The sequence below is a fragment of the Leucoraja erinacea genome, chromosome 4 (assembly GCF_028641065.1).
Source record: "Leucoraja erinacea ecotype New England chromosome 4, Leri_hhj_1, whole genome shotgun sequence".
NCBI lineage: Eukaryota > Metazoa > Chordata > Chondrichthyes > Rajiformes > Rajidae > Leucoraja > Leucoraja erinaceus.
In genome coordinates, this window is record NC_073380.1 from 3935284 (window position 1) to 3959988 (window position 24705).

General features: G+C 43.3%; 1 protein-coding gene and 1 long non-coding RNA gene across 3 annotated transcripts in view; one reads left to right on the top strand and one right to left on the bottom strand.

The window, feature by feature from the left end:
* Positions 1–24705, top strand: part of LOC129696102 (protein NDRG1-like) — a 57982-nt gene that overhangs the window by 6509 nt on the left and 26768 nt on the right. The window contains exons 2-3 of one of the 2 annotated variants that reach the window (XM_055633553.1): positions 13577–13660; positions 18159–18194. In XM_055633553.1, coding sequence (XP_055489528.1) covers positions 13586–13660; positions 18159–18194 — 111 coding nt within the window. In that variant the 5' untranslated portion in view covers positions 13577–13585. The remainder of the gene's footprint in view (positions 1–13576; positions 13661–18158; positions 18195–24705) is intronic. The other variant, XM_055633554.1, reaches the window with a different exon arrangement.
* Positions 18489–22030, bottom strand: LOC129696103 (uncharacterized). The gene is made up of 2 exons (XR_008723277.1): positions 19404–22030; positions 18489–19372 (listed from the first exon to the last, which is right to left on the bottom strand). It is a non-coding gene; the product is annotated as an uncharacterized LOC129696103 (long non-coding RNA).

Consider the following 24705-nt stretch of genomic DNA (forward strand, 5'->3'; position numbering starts at 1 on the left):
AGTCGGTGTCCCGTTGGTCCTGACGTCTCCGGTCACCCCCCTGGAATGGAGCTGAGACTGGGAACTGTACCGCCCTTGCCCCCTCCCTCTGCAACTGCAAACAACCCCACAGTTCCCAGCCTCAGCTCCTGTACAGGGGGTGGCCGGAGACGTCACAGCCCGAGCTGCGCCCCCTCATCCGCAACCTCAAGACCAAGACGTACCTTGCACATCATCAGCTTCGGTCTCTACGGGGAGTGTGTTTCTCTGGAATTGGAACGGGGCTGGGCTGCTGCTGGCTGTGGGTCTCTGGGATCTCCGTGCTTGCAGTGGGCCTGGGGGCCGGTGTCCCGTTGGTCCTGACGTCTCTGGTGACTGGCACTAGCTCCGACGTGAAGACAGTGCAAAACCCCCTCGCCGGTGCAATGGGCGGGGAGCTGGAGAGGGGAGGGAAGGGATCACACACATGGCCGGGAAGCAGAGGGGTGTAGGTGGGGTGAAACTGAAGGGAGCGACAATTTGCTGCTGCCTGTCCGCTGAGTTTAAAAAGTTCCCATGCAAGACTCACGATACACTGTGTATCGTGAGTCTACCGTGGGAACATTTTAACTCAGCGGGCAGGCAGCAGCAGATTGTCAATTATTAACCCTCCCGCGCAATATACCCTCACCTTCTCTTTTATGAATGGGGATTTAGTTCCCCTTTCTTCAAGGACCGACCGGAGGTTCCGCTGTCACCTCTGCGGGCCGCCCTCGGTGAACGTCTTCAAGGACCTTTCTTCAAGGACTGAAGAAATGTCCGCTATTCGGAGCTTTTCGTTATTTGCAACTTCGGATAAAAGGTTGTGCACCTGTATCAGAGGTAGTCATGATGCTACTTTATAGGACTTTGCTTATACCACATTTGGACTATGTGCATTTCTGGTTGGCCCATTACAGGAAGGAAGTGGTTTGTTTGGAAAGGGTGTAGATGAGGATTAAGAGAACGAAAGACACAAAACTCAGTGGGACAGGCAGCATCTCCGGAGAGAAGGAATGGGTGACGTTTCGGGTCGAGACCCTTCTTCAGATGCCTGGATAAGGGGGTATTAGGGAGAAGTTGGACAGACTTGGAATGTTTTCTCTGTAATGTCGGAGGTTGTGGGAGCATGCACTTGCAGTTTAGTTCTCACTTTAAAACCTGCCTCCAATTCACCCCCGCTCCCCCAGCAGAACATCTCTGATCTGAAGCACAGCTGGATTTTTATATAAACCATCCTTTAATTATTTATGTGCTTTTTTGTTATTGTATGTTCTTTGGATCCTTATTCATCTGCCAGTGGGAACTCTTTCTCCATCTACACTGATTTAATTCTGCATAATTGAAAATACTTGATGTAAATCTTGGATTTGCTGCCTCCACCTTCTCTCTCTTGTTTTTTCCCCCCGTGTAATTAAGATGGCCTCATCCCTGAAGTCATTCTGGGGAATCTGCACTGTATTGTCTTAATGGTTTCACTTGACTATTTTCTCAACCAGCCGTGGCACATTCATGATTTATTCTCATGCACCCCAGGTCCTCTATTCTTGTAACCCTTTGGGTATTGTGCCCTCCAGTTTATATTATTGCTTCTCCTTGTTCCTACTGCAATGTAAATTTGCACTGTTGAGTTTCAGCTCCAAGATTTTGATGTACCACCAGCTTGTCCATATTCTCTTGCATATCAATGCACTTCTCTGATGACCTGCAGCCTGTCAAGAAGCTGGAAGTGTGGTCCTGCATTAATATCCTGCATAATTAACTGAGATAAATCTTCTAGCGTATGCATTAGTATTGCTCTTATGGTTACATCTTGGGGGGAGAGTAGAAAATCAAGTTAGTTAAATAGTTTTAGCCTTCAGTCTGGTGGCTTTTTATTATTGCTTATTCAAATTATTATACATTTGAAAATTTTGTAGAAAGCTCAGTGCTCTTATTTTTAAACTTGTATGTTTATCAATTCTATATTTTCATATTTCTTTACAGTATAGAAAGAGACCTTTTAGCCCATTGATGCTGTTCTGAGACACGGAGCAACCCTATTACCTGACTATTTCCCCCCAAAAAATATTATCCTCAAGCTCCTGAATTACTGTTTGGATTCTTCTACCACTCACTTGCACTAGATGTATTTTTCACTGGTGAATTAACATGTCGACCAGCACGTGTTTGGGATGTGGGTGTAAAATGGAGCACCTGGGTATAATTCACGCCGGCCAAGGAAGGATACGGGCTTGTTTTCTTTTTAGAATTTGGTAAGACTAATTACAGCAGTAAAAATAAATTCAATGGATTTCAGCAATTGTCTCGGGCACTAAAAATGGCTATGGTATAAAAAAGATAGCATAGATAAACCCATGGTGGAAATGTCACATATCAGAGGGCATAACTTTTAAGGGGAGAGGAGGTAAGATTAAAGGAGATTTGAGGAATGTTTCTTCTGCAGAGAGTTGGTGCCTGGAGCACGATGCAAGGGGAAGTGGTGAAAGCAGATATGATAGTGGTGTTTCAGAGGCATTTAGCCAGGCAGTGCATGAAGGGGTACAGTCCATGTGCTGGCAGGTGGCATTAGTTAGGTGAGCATCATGGTCAGCATGAACACTGGACTGAGAAGATCTGTTGCTGTACCGCTCAATGAAAAAAGTCAGTTTGATGGGATTTTTCATCGATGGCAGAATCAAGATCCAAGAAGCATGTAAGTTATTAATAATTTAATAGCAGTAAATAGGCAAGTGGTGCTGATGGGTAAACCCACTTGTATTGTTAAGCATAATAATCAACAAATGAAGTACGACTGTATAATGTTAAAAGCACCCAAAATAAAAGGAAACTGGGAATCATTTAACATTCAAATACACAAAAAGTGAAAAAGACATAGATGAGGTTAATAAAATATGTTGCCTTGAACCACTGTAGTCCTTGTAGTGGAGGTACTCATGATGGTGCTGTAGGTAAAGATTTTCACAACTTTTGGTCCAAAGTGTTTCCAGTTGGAATGACATCATATGCAAAGGGAAGTAATAAGATTTTATTGTTGGAAATAATTGTTGTCGGATAATAGAAATGCCCCCATACAGAATTAACAAATATCTATGAAAAATCAGAGATACAAATAAAAATTTGCTCTCACGGGTGCTCTAGGCTGACCACGGGTGTCTCCAGGGTGTTATTCCCTATATGGAGGATGCCAGTGCGTGACTTTGTTTAACATGTGGAGAGTGGTGCACAGACAAGCCACCCCACGGTCCTTGACAGTACTGGGTCAGGATCCAGTGGCATGGAGTCCAAGACGACCGGAGACTCTTTTCTGCTGCAGCCTTCACCTGCCTTCCCAGCCGTTGTGACGCTCCACTAAGGTCAGCCATCGTCTTCTGCCAGTTCCACCGTTGAGGTCTTGGTTGGATTGCTCTTTGTCAGAGATCTCTCCCTCGAACTTACCGCTATGGGTGGCCCTACCAGGAGCGTAGCTCCAGACGGCATCGCTCTCAGGATCTCAGGTCCACACAGGCTTCTCCACCACGACAAGGTGACAATCCATGGAGAAGATTGGTTTCAGAATATTAGTGTCAATTTGTACTTTTTCTTGTCAGCTCTGCGCAAGGAAATGGCAGGCGGGTTCAATAGGTACTTTGGATCCATCTTCACTAAGGATGACACAAACAATCTCCCTGATGTACTAGTGGCCAGAGGATCTAAGGTGACGGAGGAACGGAAGGAAATTCATATTTGGCTGGAAATGGTGTTGGGTAGACTGATGGAACTGAAGGCTGATAAATCCTCGGCCCGAAGGTCTGCATACCAGGTACTTAAGGAAGTGGCTCTAGAAACCGTGGACGCATTGGTGATCATTTTCCAATGTTCTATAGATTCAGGGTCAGTTCCTGGGGATTGGAGGGTAGCTAATGTAGCTAATCCCACTTTTCAAGAAGGGCAGGAGAGAGAAAACAGGGAATTATAGACCAGTTAGCCAGACATCGATGGTGGGGAAGATGTTGGAGTCAATTAAGAAAGATGAAATAGTGGCACATTTGGATAGCAGTAACAGGATTGTCCGAGTCAGCATAGATTTATGAAGGGGAAATCATGCTTGACTAATCTTCTGTTATTTTTTGAGGATGTAACTAGGACCATTGACAAGGGAGAGCAAGTGCATGTAATATACCTGGACTTTCAGAAGGCATTTGCTAAGGAACCACAAAGGAGATTAGTGGGCAAAACTAGAGCACATGGTATTGGGGGTAGAGTGCTGACATGGATAGAAAATTGGTTGGCAGACGAAAACAAAGACTAGGGATTAACAGGTCCCTTTCAGAATGGCAGGCAGTGACTAGTGGGGTACCACAAGGCTCAGTGCTGGGTCCGCAGCTATTACAATATACATCAATGATTTAGTTGAAGGGATTTAAAGTAACATTAGCAAATTTGCAGCTGACACAAAGCTAAGCATTAATGGTTTGGACACACTAGAGGCAGGAAACATGTTCCTGATGTTGGGGGAGTCTAGAACCAGGGGCCACAGTTTAAGCATAAGGGGTAGGCCGTTTAGAATGGAGATGAGGAACCCAGAGAATTGTGAATATGTGGAGGCCAATTCTCTGGATGCTTTCAAAAGAGAGTTAGATAGAGCTCTTAAAGATAGCGGAGTCGGGGGATATGGGGAGAAGGCAGGAATGGTACTGAATGTGGATGATCAGCCATGATCACAGTGAATGGCGGTGCTGGCTTGAAGGGCCGAATGGCCTACTCCTGCACCTATTGTCTATTGATGACACATGCACAACAGACATGGCTTCACTTCACCAAGAATAGTGATACGGATGGTTTTCTGTAATGTGACTATCAGTGAATGCAGTCGCCTGTATATCATTGCCTGTATCTTGTCCAAGCTCAGCAGCAGCAACACCTCGGCATTTTCACATAGTCCTGAGACGTGTAGGGAACTGAACTGCTTTTTGAAGGCGTTTGGACATTGAGCAGCGTCTGACAGGATTTCTGTTGAGAAGGTTCATTTGCAACATTTATTTTATGCCAGGCATAACTCTAGCCACGTTTCCCATTGATTTCTATTTCACTGGCCTCTTGGTATTAGGATAATCACTGTCCAGTCTTCCATATTTCATGAAATTCACTCTTTTGAGGAAGTTTAGAGATAGATAATGCTAATGGAGCCCATATTTGATGGAATATTTTCAATATCATATTTGAAGGAACAAAAATGGAAATTGAGGCTCGGGTTAAGAGTAAGAAATAACATGGAGCAGGTATAAGCAGCTGAGATCAAGTGCATGCCTGGAGTAGTTTCAGGATCAAATATGCAAGCTAAAAAAGGAAATCACGAGGACAAAAAGGGGACAGGAGATAGCTCTGATAGAAAGCTTAAGGATAATCCCAAGAGATTTTAGAATTAGGGTTACCAGAGAGAGAGAGAGAATGTGGGACCCCTCTGAAACCAAAACGGTCAACTCAGCATGGAGCGACGGCATGGGTGCAAATCCTGGGGGAACGACATGCTTTGAGGCTCCTGATGTTGAAGCCCCCGCTGGTGCAAACGGGCCGATTCAAGCCCCACGATTCGGGGCAGACACTCCCGGTCTTGTTATTGTCATTTGAATCTGGCACCAGGATGGTCTGTAGGTTTGCACACAAAATGCTGGAGTAACTCAGCGGGATAGGCACCATCTCTGGAGAGAAGGAGAAGGAATGGGTGACATTTCGGGTCGAGACCCTTCTTCAATCAGATTTATTGTCTTGCCAAAATGAGTGCCTGTCAATCCATTTTTAAAGGGCAATTGAAGAGCCAAGCAGCTTGCTGTGGGACTGGAGTCACACAGAACACTGGGGAAGAATATTGCAGGACATCAGTAAAGGGTTTGATTAATGCAACCATGTGGTGGTTGTATTATAGATGAGCGTTTTTTAAATAAAACATTTTTTTAAATCAGTTTCTCGGCCACCAGTGGATTCTAGTTTGGAATCTTTAATGCAGGGTTTTTGGAGTATTAGTCATGATGTGAATGGCTTGTAAACTATTCAGTGATTCTTCCTCAATGATGAGAAGTTGAGAAACAAAAGGTACAAGTGCACAACCTTTTATCCGAAATTCCAAATAACGAAAAGCTCCGAATAGTGGACATTTTTTCGGTCCTTGAAGAAAGGTCCTTGAAGATGTTCACCGAGGGCGGCCCGCAGAGGCGACAGCGGAACCTCCGGTCCGTCCTCGAAGAAAGGGGAACTAAATCCCCATTCATAAAAGAGAAGGTGAGGGTATATTGCGCGGGAGGGTTAATAATTGACAATCTGCTGCTGCCTGCCAGCTGAGTTAAAAAGTTCCCACGGTAGACTCACGATACAGAGTGTATTGTGAGTCTTGCGTGGGAACTTTTTAATTCGGAGGGCAGGCAGCAGCAGATTGTCGCTCCCTTCAGTTTCACCCCACCTACACCCCTCTGCTTCCTGGCCATGTGTGTGACCCCTTCCCTCCCCTCTCCAGCTCCCCGCCCATTGCACCGGCGCGGGGGCTTTGCACTGTCTTCACGTCGGCGATGCCAGCAGGTCAGTGCCAGTCACCGGAGACGTCAGGACCAACGGGACACCGACCCCCAGGCCCACTGCAAGCACGGAGATTCCAGAGACCCACAGCCAGCAGCAGCCCAGCCCCGTTCCAACTCCAGAGGAAAACTGCAAACTGGCCGGAGACGTCAGGACCACCAGAAGTCGCTCCCCGATGGGCCGCTACGGCGACAAGTGGCAGTTCGCCCACAGCCTGAGCTGCGCCCCCTCATCGGGACACCGACCCTCAGGCCCACTGCAAGCACGGAGATTCCAGAGACCCACAGCCAGCAGCATCCCAGCCCCGTTCCAACTCCAGAGGAAAACTGCAACTCTGGCCGGAGACGTCAGGACCACCAGAAGTCGCTCCCCGATGGGCCGCTACGGCGAGAAGTGGCAGTTCGCCCACAGCCTGAGCTGCGCCCCCTCATCGGGACACCGTCCCCCAGGCCCCCAAAGCAAGCACGGGGATCCCAGACCAGCAACTCCAGCCCCGCTCCAACTACAGAGGAACACGCTCCCCGTAGGGGCAGAAGCTGATGGTGTGCAAGTTGTGCGTCTTTTGTTCTTGGGAGACCCGGCGCAGCTCGGGGGCCGCAACGAGTGGGCGAACAGAAAGAAGCCGGGGACTGCCACTTGTCGCCGTAGCGGCCCATCGGGGAGTGGAGGATTGCTGCCTCTGAAGTTGGAGGGGGAGGGGGCAATTGTGCTGTTTGATTGCCCCCTGCTATCCCAGGGACAGGGAGACACAGCGGCTTTTGAGAATGGTGGGCAATCACTTCCAAAGTTCTGCCCACACAGTCAGTACACCTCTCCTACACTTCTCTCCCGCACTAAGATCATCTCGCAGAGAATGATCCCAGCCTAACCCTCCCTATTCTCTCCTATTCTGCAAGAAAAAACTACATTAAAGACTGAAACTCGTGATCGAGTAACTGCCGGGATCGAGGCACAAACTCGCGACCTTGCGGATATGAGCCGAGCACTCTACCACTGAGCCAGCCGTTAAAATCTACGCTAAAAATCTTCCATTCCGAAAGCCGAAAAATTCCGAATTACGAAAAGTGTCTGGTCCCAGGGCTTTCGGATAAAAGGTTGTGCACCTGTATCCTGAAACACACCACTGAATTCTAGTGCACAATTACTGAATTTGTTCAGGAAGGCTAATAGATTGTGGAACTTGCTTTCCCCGGAAGTGATGGTCAAATAACATGGATCATTTCACACAGAAAATAGTCTGAATGGAGGACTTGTTGAAAGATGAAGTAGAGGGTTTGTAATTAAATCAGTGTGCAGTGGGAAACAAGTACATTGACAATCGGACCAATGATCTTACTGTTTTATAGTGCTATCAAAATGCTAAAATGCCAGTCACATCATTTCATTCTTTGTTTGTATCAGCACTTTATCCTCAACCCCCTTTTCCAAAAAATCTTTTGGATGCAGTGACTAAAGTTGGCTGAGCCTGTTTCCGTACTGCACCACTCTATCACCCTTTGACTCCTTTCTCCAAGCCAATTTTGAATCCAATTGGCTAGCTCACCTTGGATTCCATGTGATCTATCCTTCCAGGTAAGGCTACAATATTTTACCTTGTCACAGTTAATGTAGTAACATCCTTTCCCTTATTGAGCCTTTTATTTAAAAAAAGTCCACGCTGACTGTCTTTAATCAGTCCCTGCTTATCCAAATGCTGGTAGATCCCTCAGAATCCCTCCAACAAATCTCCACCACTGAGGTCCGCAAGTTCCCTGCTTTTCCTTGATGCCTTGCTTGCTGACGATTCTACAAATATAAATATAAATAGACTTGAGTACAAGAATGAACATTTTGTTTGATGGTTCCAGTGTGACTAAATTGGCAGCTGTCTTTGCCAAAGGAATTCAGTGACCCATACTAAATTCTTACCATTTTTATCAGTGCAGGATGTTTACATTGTTCAATGCACATGCAAATATTCAACAGTGCTATTTATTATTGAAGCAGAAATGACAAGTTGGAATTGCTTAAGATCTCTGGAGTGCATAGCCAGTAGTTTTTCCATGTCATTGGTTTCACAGTGCGGTTCAGCGTTAATTCTGGACCTTATTTATATTGAACCTGATGCATTTATAATGTTGTAGACATCCATTTTGCATATTGTGATTATTTTAGTTCAAATATCCCTAGACAGCGAATGTGAGACAATCTGTAGGGAGGGACAGTTTGTATATCTGACATCGCTAGCATAAAAGCAACATCTGAAATTCCCTGTATGGGCTGCATCTGTGGTGAGAGAAATTGCTTAATGTTATCATAAGACCACCCCTCTTTCTCCTTTGCTCCAAGGAATAAAGTCCTCGCCTGCTCAACCTCTAGGCTCGAGTCATATCAACATCCTCATAAATCTTCTCTTTACCATTTCCAGCTTAACATCTTTCCTATAACATGTTGCACAGAACTGAATGCAATACTCTAAATGTGGTCTCATCAACATCTTATTTAACTACAACACGATCTCCCAACTTTTATACTCAATACTCTCTGACTGATGAAGGCCAATGTGCTGAAAGCCTTCTTGACCATCCCTTCTCCCTGTGATTCCACTTTCAACAAACTATGTACCTGTTCTCCTTGAATTCTCTGCTCCACAACACTCCTGAAAGCCCTCCCATTCACTGTGTAGGTTCTTCCCAAAGTGTAACACCTCGCACTCTGTATTAAATTCTTTCACCCATTACTCAGCCCAACTGACCAACTCATCAAGATCCTGCTGCAATTTTTGACAACCATCTTCACTATCTACAATACCACTTTAGTGTCATCTGCAAACTTGCTCTTCATGTCTCTACATTCTCATCCAAATCATTGATATAGATAACAAACAGCAATGGGCCCAGCAACGATGCTTTTTGGTCACATCTTCAAAAAACTTAATAAGATTCCTGAGACATTATCTCACATGTACAAAGCCACGCTGATTATCCCTAAACAGCCCTTATCATATAGAAATTAGGTGCAGGAGTAGGCCATTCGGCCCTTCGAGCCTGCACCGCCATTCAATATGATCATGGCTGATCATCCAACTCAGTATCCCGTACCTGCCTTCTCTCCATACCCCCTGATCCCCTTAGCCACAAGGGCCACATCTAACTCCCTCTTAAATATAGCCAATGAACTGGCATCAACTACCCTCTGTGGCAGAGAGTTCCAGAGATTCACCATTCTCTGTGTGAAAAAAGTTCTTCTCATCTCGGTTTTAAAGGATTTCCCCCTTATCCTTAAGCTGTGACCCCTTGTCCTGGACTTCCCTAACATCGGGAACAATCTTCCTGCATCTAGCCTGTCCAACCCCTTAAGAATTTTGTAAGAATATCTTATCTTTCAGAATACTCTGTAGTAACTTTCTGACCACAGATGTAAGACTTGCTACTTTCCCATGCTTTTCCCTGCATACTTTCTTAAATAGAGGCACAAAATTTGCCACCCTCCAGTCCTCCACCACCTCACCTGTATTTAATGAAGACTCATAAATATCAGCCAGGGCACCTACAATTTCCTCTCTAGTTTCCCACAATGTCCTCGGATATATCCGATAGGCCCTGAAGATTTGTCTCCCTTCATGCACATTAGGACCTTCAACAGCTCCTTGACTGTAATAACCTCTGCCCTCAAGATACTTCCATTGACTGCCCCAAACTCCCTGGTCCTCATGTCATTCTCCATGCTAAAACGATGCAATATAATAGAACTTTATTTACTGCAGATGTTGGAAGAGCGGGGACGTCTCTGACCCATCTGATACAGTGCCTCACCGTTCCTGGACCAGTACACTTTACTGTCCAGGTAAACTCCAAGGTACTTGTACTCCTTGGTAAACTGCACATCCACACCTTCTCTTCCTAAAGTCCACCGCTAACTCCTTACTCTTGTCAGCGTTGAGCTGCAGGTGATACAGGCCAAACCACTCAACAAAATCGTTGACTGCACCTCTGTATTCAACTTCCCTCCCCTTACTGATGCAGCCCACAATTCCAGAGTCATCTGAAAACTTCTGCAGGTGGCAGGAGTCCGATTTGTAACTAAAGTCCGAGGTGTAGATGGTGAACAGGAAGGGAAAGAGGACCGTCCCCTGTGTTGCTCACTATCATGTCTGAGACACAGTTTTGTAGCCTGACATATTGTGGTCATCCAGTCAGGTAGTCGGTGATCCAGGACACCAATGGAGCATCCACTGGCATCAAAACCAAGGAGAAATACTCATTGGGGACTTTGCCTTGCCTTACTCCTTGCCTTAATCCTGTGGCTCCGCGCAGTTGAAGGCTTTGATACTTGAGGGTTCCCTTTCTCCCTCTGGTTACTCTTTTTTTCCTTAATGTTCATATAACATCTCTTAGGATATCCGTAATGTCATCTGCCAGAGCCATATTCTGTCCCTCTTTTGCCCTCGTGATTTAATTTTTTAGCACACTCCTCATTTCCTAAAACTCCTCCAGGGATACACTTGATCTCATCTGCTGATACTTGATCCATGCCTTATTCTTCGCTAGACTGTATCCATCATTCTTTCTTAGCGCAAACCAAACTGCTTCTATCTTTGACTTCTTTGTTTTACCCACCCTCTACTCTGGTAATTGAATATTTTTTTAAATCTTTACTTGCTGTACCTTGCCTTTCCATCCTAAACGCTTTGCATCCAGGAATATTTTTCTTTTAAAGCCACCACATAATTTCCATTTGACTATCTGTACCTGTAGTATATCAATCTATTTACCACACCCTCTGCACATTCATTTGCTTTGTAAACCAAATTTGGTTGTTACTTCATTTCCATTTTCAGTGACCCCATTAAAATCCTTAGTGATCTTGTTTCTTTGTGCTGCCTTTGCCTTTCCTTCCTCCAGCTGAATCTACGGGATTCCACCACTAGCCACATTTTACCATGTCCACCAGTTTCCGTCTTCCGCAGAGCCGTTCCCTCTGCAACTCCCTGGTTAAACTCCTTTCCCAGTCAAACTACCCCCTCCACAGGTACCTTCCCCAGCAACTGACTCTGTCCAGGGACCCTGACAGTCCTTTCAGGTTAGGCAGCGATTCACTTGCACCTCCTCTAACCTCATCTATTGTATCCGTTGTTCAAAATGTGAACTCTTGTACATCGGCGAGACCAAACGCAGACTGAGCGATCGTTTCGCGGAACACTTTCGCTCAGCCCGCCTGAACATAGAAACATAGAACCTTCCTGATCTCCTGGTTGTCGGACACTTTAATTCCCTTTCCCAATCCAATACAGACCTTTTTATTGATTAGGAAACTGTTTTTGCCACAAATCAACATTATAATATTAATCTTTGCGTTGATTCTCTGATTCATGCCAATTATATGGCGGTGCATGTGGCTGGCAGTGACTGATGTGTGCTGAAGTTAAACTGCGTCCACCTATAACAAGAGGATTTGAGTATAGGAGCAAGCAGGTCCTACTGCAGTTGTACAGGGCCCTGGTGAGGCTGCACCTGGAGTTTTGTGTGCAGTTTTGATCTCCGTGTGATGGAGGACATTCTTACTATTGAGGGAGTGCAGCGTAGGTTCACCAGGTTAATTCCCGGGATGGTGGGACTAACATATGATGAATGGATCGACTGGGCTTGTATTCACTGGAATTTAGAAAGATGAGAGGGGATTTTATAGAAACATATAAAATTCTTAAGGGATTGTACAGGTTAGATGCAGGAAAAATGTTCCTGATGTTGGGGGAGTCCAGAACCAGGGGTCACAGTTTAAGAATAAGGGGTAGGTTATTTAGGACTGAGATGAGGAAAAACCTTTTTCACGCAGAGTTGTGAATCTGTGGAATTCTCTGTCACAGAAGGCAGTGGAGACCAATTCACTGGATGTGTTTAAAAGATAATTTTTTTTGGAGCTCTAGGGGCTAGCGGAATCAAGGTATATGGTTAGAAGGCTAGCACGAGGTACTGATTGTTAATGATCAGCCATGATCACATTGAATGGCAATCCTAGCTTGAAGGGCCGAATGGCCTACTCCTGCACCTACTTTCTATGTCTAGAACATTAAAGACTCCTTAAGATACAATATACTCAACAGTAAAGCTCCAGCCAATCTGCAACATTAAACATAAAAGTAATTAAGAAATCCAGTGTGGATTCCATTCAGAGGGGTGAGGTTGGAGTGGGTAAGGGGATAGAGAAGTCGAGTCGGTTCATGCACCGGCAATTGGAATAAAGGTCTACAGAGGGTAGAAGGTAGTCTGAAGAAGGGTCCCCAGGTCGATAGACAATAGGTGCAGGAGTCGGCCATTCGGCCCTTCGAGCCAACACCGCCATTCATAGCTGATCATCCACAATCAGTACCCCGTTCATGCCTTCTCTCCATATCCCTTAACTCCGCTATCCCTAAGAGCTCTATCTAACATCTCTCTTGAAAGCATCCTGAGAACCAGCCTCCACCGCCCTCTGAGGCAGAGAATTCCACACACTCACAACTCCCTGTGTGAAAAGGTTTTTCCTCATCTCCGTGATAAATGGCTTTCCACTTATTCTTAAACTATGGCCCCTGGTTCTGGACTCCCCCAACAGGTATCCATCAGCTCTCCATGTTCTCCAGGATGCTGCCTGATCTGCTGAGTTAATCTTGCACTCTGTCTATTTAAAATTAAGAACCCCATTGGAATAACAAATTCTTTTTTTAAACCATTGAAGTCTCCTGTGCCTAATGAGGCATTGGCTGAATCATTATCTTGGAAGCACTAAGCTAAGTCAATATACAGAAAAATTGACATTATAAAAGCTGTCTCTGCACTATTTCTGCCAATTCATCAAATATGTTGCACAAGCCTCATTGTACTGTCCTGTGGGACTATCATGGACAATCTTAGAACAACTAGATATAGGTAACTGATCAGTAACTCGGGTTGTGAAAGGTTTTACATTGAGCCTGTATTTTTGCATATATATGACAAAATTCGTATAGGACAGTAAATATTTCCATTCATTTCATTGTCATCCATTTTGTGCTTTTTTGTGTGCCCCCTAGAAAGCGAGCATGATGGCTCAACAAGATATCATCCTCTCAGAAGTCAAACGTATCCTAGTAGAGAATTCTGGTTTCTCTGAAACGGTAAGAAAGTTTTTTTTTCTGACAGCTGTTTTGGGAGGAGAAAATCAGAAATGATAAATTAAGTGGCTTTTAATCAATACCAAAAGTGCGGTTTAAATGCTTTTCAACAGGAGCTTTTAAATATGTACAGAACCTCAGGGTCATGTAACACAGAAAGGTTATTGATTAAATGATTGAAAGTTAAAGGCCCCTCAGCCCATTCAAGTCCATGGCACCTGTCAATAACCCATTCGCCCTAGTTATGTTATCCTGCTTTCTCATCCACTCCATACACACTACAGAAAATTTACAGAGGCCTTTTAATCGACAAACTCGCACATCCTTGGGGTATGAGAGGGAGTTGCCTTCCGGAGGTGCTGCCGTGGCAGACGCCTTCTGGAAGTGCCGCTGAAAAGCCGAGGTCGCAGCCTGGGCCTCACGGGGACGGAGGTGGAGTCTCGTGGATCAACGAAGCCCAGGGCCATCGGTGCCTGGGTCTGCGGAGCCCATGGCTGGGGCCTGGGTCTGCACCACAGATGCGTCCAAAGAGGACCCTGCAGAGGTCGCAGCGGTGGTCGATGATGGCGCTGACCGACGGACGAGGTCAAATGTGCAGAAGCTATGACGTCGCTGCTGAGTGAAGGAACAATGACGATTCGGCGTGGGGGAAGGAGAGGAACAATGGGGACCCAGTGTGGGACCACTGAGGGAAGGGGGAAGAACTGTAGACGGGAAGACCCGGCCTGGGGAGACTGTTGTGAGGGAGGGGGGAAGAACAAAGGGGGACTGTTGGTGGGGGGATTAGTAACTGTGAGTGCCCTTTATGGGTGACTATTTGCATACCTTGGATATGCAAGCATAGACTTTTACTGTGACTTGTCACATGTAACAAAGTATTCAATTCAAAATCAAAGTCGGAGCAGGGAGAGAGTGCAAACTCCACAGAGACAGCACCCGAGGTTGGCATCAAACCCGGGTCTCTGGTGCTGTGAAGCAGCTGCTCTACCAGATATGCTGTTGTCCCACCCTGAAAAAAAATTGTGCTTTAAGGCTAATCCCATTTTTCAGATCTTGGTCATGTTATCACAGTACCTTAAATGCTTGTCCAGGTATTTATTTTAAATGTATCAATAAATAAATCTTCAACTGCTAACACTTGTTTTAAATAAGCATTACATTGTAGAAGGTAGGCACAAAATGCTGGAGTATCTCAGTGAGACGGGCAGCTTCTCTGGAGAGAAGGAATGGGTGATGTTTCGGGTTGAGACCCTTCTTCAGACCCGACCTGAAACCTTGCCCATTCCTCTCCAGATGCCTGTCCCACTGAAATACTCAAGCATTTTTTGTCTACCTTCGATTTAAACCAGCATCTGCAGTTCTTTCCTATCCATTACATTATAGAACTTTGTTCTCTGGTTAAAATATTTCCTTGTAATGTCATCCTTCCCCTGTTCCTTGAAATTTGTGCCCAGACTGCTCACATTCACATACCTTGCTCAAAGCCTCCACTACTGAAGAAAACCTCTTCTGTGGTAACTAAACTCCTTTTCTGTGGTAACTACACTTCTTTGAACATAATAATAATCATAATAAACTTTATTACGGACCCATGGTCCAGACAAGGGGCAACAATAAGTCCTCTCAAAGCAACATCCTCGAATTTGCTCTTCACCCTCCTTGTACTATTACACTTTTCCTGTGCAGAGTATTCCCTAAAATTACCTAATCATGTTTTCTAGGTTTTCCATGAACTCTCTACTCTATTATTTTGTGCTCTTGTCAATAAAGACAAATCCTTTATCCAGTTGCTGCCTTTTAAATCTACCAGTCTGCTGCCATCTGTGATTTTAGATATGTCCCCCTAACTTCTCTCTGCATGTCTCGACCTCCTCATCATTTGCCTGTCCTTTTTTTCTTTCCTCAAATGTTTTGTCCTTACTTCTCTGAATTGAATCCTCTTTACTGTGTCCTTGGTTCATATTTTGTAATGTATGACAGCCTACCTCAGTATTAATCACATGATTAGTTTTTTTACATTCTGCAAACATTTCTACATCTTATTTTCCAGGACCATAAAGAGCAAGGATAGGGCCCATCACACAGCCTTATCGAACCTCAAAACCACTGTTTGAGTCGGCATCCTGTAAAACCTTATTGCTGCCCAAATCTTGAATTCAATACACTTTTCCTTGAGTTCTTATTTCTCTGATAAATCTACTGTGCAGAACCGTATCACTGTGAATTGCACGTTGATTGTTTCTGGTACAATCATTCATGCTATTTTCAATTTGTTTTCTCTGAATTTTTTAAATTATTGCAAAGATTTGGTCTACGTTCCCATTTTTCCAAACATGGACATTTAGGACAAAAATATTGAACCCTGTAATATTCTGTGCCCTTATCCTATAGCAATGTTGCAGTTAGGAGCTATCTATAGTTTGAAACCCTGTAGGGAGCCACTGGGTGTGTGCTAGAACATTTATGTTGACATGCAGAAGTCAAAGATGAGTTGCAGATCCAATACCTGTGCAGGTGTCCTGAGCTGAGGAGCCAGACTCATTTGGTATCCAGTTCCTTGACTTCATACCATGGGTGAATGATATATACGTGCTGTAAACCTATTCCTTTAAATGGGATTGTTACTCTTTCTTTTCTCAAAGTGTAAGATGTTATTTATTATACAGGTTCTTGACGGGCACAACACCTGGGTTATTGTGTGCAATTTAGTCTCCTTTACAGGATAGTGGGACCAAGAGAGAGTGGGAAGAAATAGCCAGGAAGTTTAAGATAACATTATTTAACTTTCAATAATAACTATGACACAAAAATGCTGGAGTAATTCAGCGGGGCAGGCAGCATCTCTGGAGAGAAGAAATGGGTGATGTTTGGAGTCGAGACCCTTTTTCAGTCTGATGGTCTTCTTCAGACTATGATGTCTTGCCTTCAAGTGCTTTTACACCTTGCTCACTATTTTTATTTCTGGAACGTTTGTGTTAAAACAAGTCATCAAGTATTGCTGAACCTATCTTTTGTTTTTTTGAATATCCAACTTTTTCTCATGTTTGTGTTGTTTTAGTACCCCTACCATTAGTGTTAAAAGTCCTGCTGATAAAATTCCAGTTTGTAGTCGCTCAAATGCTGATTAACTAGAACTTGGTTTTTATCTGTAAGTTCTGCTGATGAAGCTTGCTGTAAGACATTATTTGAACATGGAAAATACTAAGATTCTAGAAATTCAATGAGACCAGTGTAATTTCCTCAGGTCTTTTCAAGCATTGTGCAGTAGAGGATGGAAATAGTTTTAAACATGGCATTTAATTTGCTTTGTAGTTAGAACCTGTAGGATTTGCTCACCAATATGTAAAGACCCTCCAACTAAAAGCTTGATGTTTGAAAAGCATTGATCTATTTGAAGAATGAATATATACTGTATTACAAAGCACATAATTGAAAACTTCACCAGTGGCAAAAAAAGATAATCAAGAAGTATGTTTATACAAAAAAGCATAGCTAATAATAAGATGAGTTGTCGAGCTGTTTTGACTTCAGGAGAATAAACTTGTAGAACAATGTGAATTTCAACACTTGGATTTTTAGTGAAGTGAAGATCACATATAGCATCTCATTTAAAAATCAGAAGAGGAGAAACTTTGGAAGCACTACCAATAAATATACGCTGACCTAAGTGTTGGACTGCAGCAGCATCCTAGGTGCTGATACTTTGATTGATTTCCTCATCCTGAGCTGCTGCAAGAGAATTTCTAGGCTGGGAACAGATTTCCAAATTGAATCATGGCTATTAACCCCCAATTTTTCAAGAATTAATACTGCGAGTGAAACTACTTGAAGGAAACTTTATGATCGGAATCATTCTTTTGAAGATAAAACGCATGGCAAGAGCAAGGATGTTCTACAAAGAACTACTTTTCAAGTTCTCTTCCTCAAAATGTGAGGGAAGCAGAGTTTGAATATTTTAGGTATATTGGTTTCTGAATTTGCAGATTGAACAATTACTGGAGGCAGGGAGGAGTTAGTTGGAGTTAGTCACATCAAACATGTACTTATTGAATTATGCTGAAGGCTCTGTGTTGTGCCGCCTCTAATGTGCATATTCATTTAAGTTATCAAAAAACAAATTGGAGGGGGAAAAGTTGCTCTTCTTTGAACAATAAATGGAGCAAATTGTAGTGATTCTGCTGTTGTTTAGCTAGAAAAGCTGCCATGAGCTGAGAGCAAACAATCCAAAGAAAGTTGATATTATAAAGAAAACAATCAGCAGCAAAAAGATAAATCCTATTAGAAAGTAAATGGAGAAGATTTTACTTTGAAGAGTAGGACAGCCTTGGAAAACCAATCAAGAGTCACATTTGGTCCAGCACAGAACTATTTGCATCGCAGATGATCAGCGCAGACCAGGATTGAATCTAGGAGCTTTGGTTCTAATAACCAAGTTACTTCATCCAGGAACCTTGTTATTTATCTTTTATGAATTCTACATTTATTTTTTCTTTTGCAACAGGCAAATGCCAGCAGCATCCAAGCACTTGATACGAAGGTAACATTTACGTTTGAAATCTGTGTGAATCAAATGGATGATAATTCAACGTAATTGAAAATCATGAAATTGCAGATGCTGGAAATCTGAAATGAAACTGTAAATATTTGTGATACTCGGCAGGCAAGCATCTGTACAGAGCAACATTCAATTAACAATTCAGATCAATGACATTTCATCACAGATTCTTGCTGAGTATTTCCAATATTTTATCATTTCTTTGCTGATTGCTTTGCAGTGGGTGTGATTTATTTTTTTTTGATTTTATTTTTTAATATGATTTTTTTTAATTTAAAAAAAAAAAAATAAAACCCAGGCTATGTATAATGCATATAACTATTAGGCAATTCATGATGTTTTTCCTTTCTTGCATTCCTTTATTTTGGTTCCATGGATATCTGTCTTTATTTAGTACTTTGTTCAAACAATTGTACTTCGTATGAGCCCGAGTTGAATATCAGCTGTGATTGAAAATCAAAGAACAACTGATGTTAGGAATCTGAAATAATAACAAAAAATGCTGGAAACACTTAACACATCGGGCAGTATCTGGAGAAAGAGAAATTATGCCATTTTGGGTCAAACAGCTTTCATCTGATTTTATTGTTTAAAAAAAAAAAAAAAAAAGGCATATGGTGTGTGTAGATCATTCATGCTATGAATCATACTGTGGCTCCGCCCACTGGTTTAATAGAAATCCCTTTTCCCCTTCTTCCCCAGTCTTTAGAAGTGCTTTAAGATGAAGTTACCTATGCTGTATCTATCTATATTACTAAAAGTCTGATCTTGACCACTTCCTGTTGTTCTGTATATTGATTTTTAGAAATAACGCTGCCACTTACGGCTGTGATTTTTGGCCATCTTACTCAGTCCCCATTCGCTGAGCAGGACAAGAGGATTTTTCCCATCGATGAAAAATAAACGAGTTATTAGTGTTTTAAAAATGTTGAGATTCTTTCTCCTGAAGGCCACGCCCCTTCCGGTGGGACTATAAAACCCGGAAGTGTTGAGTGCCTCAGACAGTCTCTGCAAGATGGGCGAGCGAGAAAGTCACGTCTCTCACTCTCAGCTGTGATTAACACTGAACACATGTCTACTAAACTGAAGGGTTTTACTGACCTGTCAGTGCCCTTAATGTGGTTTGAAAATATAATTTTGAAATGCTAAAGCTGTGTTGCCTTTGGTTTGGAAATGCTAAAGCTGTGTTACCTTTGGTTTGGAAATGCTAAACCTGTGTTGCCTTTGGTTTGGAAATGCTAAAGCTGTGTTGCCTTTGCTGTCATTTGCTGAGAGAATGGAGCAGCTGCTTGTACACTCTGGAGTTTAGAAGGATGAGAGGGCATCTCATTGAAACATATAAGATTGTTAAGGGCTTGGACATGCTAGAGGCATGAAACATGTTCCCGATGTTGGAGGAGTCCAGAACCAGGGGCCACAGTTTAAGAATAAGGAGTAAGCCATTTCGAACTGAGACGAGGAAACACTTTTTCTCACAGAGAGAGGTGAGTCTGTGGAATTCTCTGCCTCGGAGGGCGGTGGAGGCAGGTTCTCTGCATACTTTCAAGAGAGAACAAGATAGGACTCTTAAAAATAGTGGAGTCAGGGGATATGGGGAGAAGGCAGGAACGGGGTACTGATTGAGGATGATCAACCATGATCACATTGAATGGCGGTGCTGGCTCGAAGGGCCAAATGGCCTACTCCTGCACCTCTTGTCTATTGCCTATTGCTTTGGTAATGCTAAAGCTGTGTTGCTTTTGGTTAGGAAATGCTAAAGTTTTGTTGCCTAATTAAAGTTGCCATGACTAATTAAAGTAGCCTTGCCTAATTAAAGTTGCCTTGCATTATTAAAGTTGCCTTGCCTTCTATATAATTAAAAGTCTAATCTTGACCACTTCCTGTTTGCGCTTTATATTGATTTTAGAAAAAAACGCTACCACGTACGGGTGCGATTTTTGGCCATCTTACTCAGAGTCCCCCTCCGCTCATCAGGTGCCGAGGATTTTTCCCATCGATGAAAAATAAAAGTTATTAGTGTTTAAAAAAATGTTGAGATTCTCTCTCCTGTCAATCACGCCATGAAAGTCACGCACCTTCTGGTGGGGTGTGGTGGGGGGGGGCAGCGGTTTTACATGGCAGCGGTTTTCAGCAGTCTCTAGAGTAAGTTCAGTATCGCGTAGTAATTACTCATAATTTATCATTAACGGTCACGGACTAAGCTGTCACATGAATCACCAAAAGCACCGACTGGCAATGTGTTTCAAAGCACTAACATACGTTTCAATAGGTTCTCCATGTCTCTGGCTTCGTGAAAAAAACAAGTGTCTCTCCATGACTAAGTTAGTACGTAGCTCGCATAACTGTCGGAATTTGTTTAGCAAGCAGTCGGGGTCCTGGATGCATTCAACGGGAGCAATCTGGACACCAGCCAGGTCAAACCTAGCTGGTTGATAATGAAATCTTCTGGCACGCCGGGCAGCTTCTGTGCCTGCTAGGTTGAGGAGAATTGAGGCACGAACTCCTGGAGCAGCAGCCGGGTGAGCCGCGTCTGTAAATGGTGAAATCTTCTTCAAATAATAATAATAATACATTTTATTTATGGGCGCCTTTCAAGAGTCTCAAGGACACCTTACAAAAATTTAGCAGGTAGAGGAAAAACATGTAAGGGGAATGAAATAAATAGTAGAGACATGACTAGTACACAAAGTAAAGACAGAATTCAATTCAAAACACAATACGAGGCAATTAATGCACAGATGAAAAGGGAGGGGGACGTGGGGCTAAGGATAGGCAGAGGTGAGGAGATGGGTCTTGAGGCGGGACTGGAAGATGGTGAGGTACACGGAATTGCGGATCAGTTGGGGGATAGTACGGAGATGGTGCTGGCTCATTCACAGGCAGGATATGTTGCCTATTACGTTTGTAGATGCCGCCATCAGCATTGACCAAGTGTGAACGTTGCTCGAAGGAAGTTCCAGAAATTACACCGAGGCGGTTGTGACCTTTGTCGGTTTGCAGACGCACCACCTGTCCCTCGGCTAGTGGTGGAAGTGGTCTGCTTGTCTTGTCATACCACCCTTTCTAAATGTCGCGCTTTTGTTGTAGTCTGGACTGGACTTCTGATGGTGGGAACACATGTGAGAACATCAGACTCACACATAGTGATTAGAATCCATAGTCTTTTATTAGCAACTCTGGAGGAAACACAAGGCGCTTTCTTCTCCATTCATTCAGCTAGCCTAGAGAGAGAGAGCTCACTATCAAGCAAGTGGGCGGACCAGTAGTATGACTGACATAAGGAATGTGCAGCATGCATAATCTGTGTGGTAACATATATATAGTGTTGACACACTAATCTACAAATACCAACAAACCCACCACCTTAGTACAACTCTTAAATATCAAATATATTGAGTATTAAACAACTGTTACAATCCTTGTCAAGGATACATTCCACCCCCCGCGGTGCCCAGCGGACCCGGAAATCCCCCAGGGCGCCGGTGGACAGCATGTAGTCCCTCTCTAAAACCACCTGGGTGCAGATATAACCCCGGGAAAGGGGCAGCCATCCGGCTCGGGCAGAGCCCTCTTCCACCTGGACCCCACCAATCTTAGTGTCATCCACAAATTTGCTACCCAACCTGTCTGCGTTTATCTTCGAGTCGTTGATATCTGTATATCACAAACACAGAGATCCCAGCACAGATCCCTGTGAAACTTTGTTGGTCACAGACCTCCAGCCATAATAGCACCACGCTCAACCACAACCTTGTGTATTCTATCAGTAAGTCAGTTCAAAATTCAAATGACCAAGTCGCCGTGGATTCCATGCATTTTAATCTTCTGGATCAGCCTACTGTGAGGAACTTTATCAAAATCCTTACTAAAATCCACCTTCATCAATTACTATAATGACTTTCTCAAAAAACTAAATCAAGTTTGGAGTCATGACCTGCTTGAGACAACGAAAAGTGGACTGTCCCTAATGAGCCCACTCTCTTCCAAATGTGAGTAAATCCTATCCTGAAGATATCTTTCCCAACCACTGACATGAGGCTCACTGGCCTATACTTTCCTGGGCTTTCCTTTGTAAACAACATTGGTGACAATTCAGTCCTCTGGGATGTCGCCTGTGGCTAGAAAAGATACAAATATCTTTGTCGAGGCCACTATAATCCCCTCACTAGTCTCTCTCAGTAACCTGGCACAGATCCCAAAGGACCCTGGACATTAAGGAAAATGTTCCAGCTTCAATACCAGTACCTTCATGATGTCAAACAGCTCTAGCATATTGGTATTCCCCATACTGATCTCGTTGCCCACTATTTCCTTATCCTTGGTGAAGAGATGCTGCATACTTGTTTAGTTCCTTGCCTACATCCTCGGACTCCAAGCACAAATTCCCACCTTTATCCGAGCCTTCTCTCCCTGACTACCATCACGTTTTTAATGCACGTATAAAAGCTTTGGGATTTTCTTTATTCTGATTCACCGATAAGATTTTTTAGGCCATTTCGATTCATTCCTGCTTATTTTATTTTCCTCAGGTCCTGACTGATTTCATCTTTCTAATTTACAAAATCATATTAAGATAGAAGGTGTAGGAAGGAACTGCAGATGCTGGTTTAAACTGAAGATAGTTTCAAAATGAGTATCTCAATGGGACAGACGGTATCTCTGGAGAGAAGGAATGGGTGACATTTTGCACCAGGACCCTTCTTCAGACAGAGTCGGGGAGAGGGAAACAAGAGATACGGACAGTTATGTGGGGAGAGAAAGAACAAATGAATGAAAGACGTGCAAAAAAGTAACTGAGGAAGGAAACTGGCCATTGTTAGCTGTTTGCTAGGTGAGAACGAGAAGCTGGTGCGATATGGGTGGGCGAGAGATGGAGAGAGTGATAATGCAGGGGTTACTTGAGGTTAGAGAAATCAATATTCATACTGAAGATGGACACAACAGCGGGACAGGCAGCATCTCTGGAGGAAAGGAATGTGTGACGTTTCGGGTCGAGACCCTTCTTCAGACCTTGGCCTCATTTTGCAATCAGAAATTGAGAATTTAAAAAAAAATGTAATTGAGTTTGAGATTAGAGTTAATTTTGATGCAGATATGTTGTTTTGATGACATTTCCTTTCCCAAAAGGTGGATTTTTTTAATGCTAATTTGGCCCTTTGAATTTCCTTCTCTTGTTGATAACTGCAGTTCATTGCCTTTCCATTTAGGTCTCATTTGAAACTTTCTATCTACCTATTGGGCTGCAACTAATATTTTTGAGGAATGAAGCACCAGATGGAAGTGGGTTAATGCCACTTGGTGACCTTCCTTTACCCTGGATTATTGTGTTTCACACTTCCTGCTAACAGGACAGTGCTTGATATTGATTTATGTGGTAAACTGCCTGACACAGCTGCCACCATATGCTCACCTTCCCTTGTATGGACACAACACGATCATTTATAATTCACTAATGAGATTGCAAACTAAGCTGATTTCATGGGATGGTTAGATGGGAGAAGTATTGGGAAGCAAAAGCTACAGATCCTTAATTAACCCAGACAGACAACACTTGGTATCTGTGATACTGCATACCCTTTGTAAGTAGCTTAAGTTGCCTATTATGCATTTAGCAGGAACTACCAAGTACAACTGTTTATTATAATTTGAATGTTCTACCATTTTATTTTACTGGACAAAATGCTAAGCAAGGAAGGGGGTGACCAAAGCATTTAAGGTGGAGGTGAGAATAGGGCATCTTAATACTCAGTTCCTCTGATACCACTCAAGCGGAATCAAGGAGAGGTTATTGGGTCTGAAGAAGGGTTTCGACCAAAAATGTTGCCTATTTCCTTCGCTCCATAGATGTTGCTTCATCCGCTGAGTTTCTCCAGCATTTTTGTCTACCAGAGGTTATTGTCAAATGCATGTACAGCAAGGTACAGGTACCATGACAATCTTCCAGCAGGATCACACCTAGATCAATTCAGACACTCACAAAAAAGAAAGAATCAGACTACAAAAACAAAAGAAAAGCTTAGATTTATTATTGTCACATATACTGAGATAGAGTGAACAACTTTGTTTTTCAGATAACGCTAAACAGGAAAATAACCAAGTACAATAGAAAGAAAGCTAATGGAATGTTGGCCTTCATAACAAGAGAATTTCAGTATAGGGGTAGAGAGGTTCTTCTGCAGTTGTACAGGGCTCTGGTAAGACCACATCTAGAGTATTGCGTACAGTTTTGGTCTCCTAATTTGAGGAGACATCCTTGTGATTGAGGCAGTGCAGCGTAGGTTCACGAGATTGATCCCTGGGATGGTGGGACTGTCATATGAGGAAAGATTGAAAAGACTAAGCTTGTATTCACTGGAGTTTAGAAGGATGAGGGGGATCTTTTTGAAACATATAAAATTATAAAAGGACTGGACAAGCTAGATGCAGGAAAAATGTTCCCAATGTTGGCCGTCCAGAAACAGGGGCCACAGTCTTAGAATAAAGGGGAGGCCAT